General features: G+C 56.0%; 1 protein-coding gene across 1 annotated transcript in view; it reads left to right on the top strand.

The window, feature by feature from the left end:
- Positions 1 to 417: 417 nt before the first annotated feature.
- lrp1bb (low density lipoprotein receptor-related protein 1Bb) overlaps positions 418 to 596 on the top strand; it is a 597,729-nt gene continuing 597,550 nt past the window's right edge. Inside the window, exon 1 of the mRNA XM_084084305.1 lies at positions 418 to 548. Within this exon, the coding sequence (XP_083940431.1) occupies positions 464 to 548 (85 nt within the window). The 5' untranslated portion in view covers positions 418 to 463. The remainder of the gene's footprint in view (positions 549 to 596) is intronic.

A 596-nucleotide genomic window follows, 5' to 3' on the forward strand; every position in this document is an offset into this window, starting at 1 on the left:
TCTCTCTTTCTCTCCCTCTCCCTGTGTGTGTGTGTGTGTGTGTGTGTGTGTGTGTGTGTGTGTGTGTGTGTGTGTGTGTGTGTCTCTCTCCCTCATTGCTCTCTCTCTCTCTCTCTCTCTCTCTCTCTCTCTCTCTCTCTCTCTCTCTCTCTCTCTCTCTCTCTCTCTCTCTCTCTCTCTCACACACACGCACACGCACACACACAGAGGGTGTGAGTGTGCGGTAGGAGCACAGACAGAGCAGGAGGAGAGAGAGAGAGCAGGAGGAGTAACTGTCGGAGGAGAGAACCGTTAGGTTCTGCAGAGCGTGAGGTTTCACTTGACATCCACTCTTTATAACGGAGGAGGAAAGCAGGGGGACTGATCGATCTTGCCGGACCACCGCGGACCCCCGGACCCCCCCCGGACCACCGCGGACCCCCGGACCCCGCCGGACCACCGGACCGTGGCTCCAGCCGCAACCATGTCCCACTTTATCCTCGCCTTTATTCTCACCGTATCGGGATTATGTTGGTGCGTCGATCCGCTGAGCGCCGAGGAGCCCAAAGGTAAGAGATGATGATGCGCAGTGTGGACAACTAATGACTTATTATAGA

The sequence above is a fragment of the Gymnoscopelus microlampas genome, assembly GCF_963454915.1.
Source record: "Gymnoscopelus microlampas genome assembly, chromosome: 17".
NCBI lineage: Eukaryota > Metazoa > Chordata > Actinopteri > Myctophiformes > Myctophidae > Gymnoscopelus > Gymnoscopelus microlampas.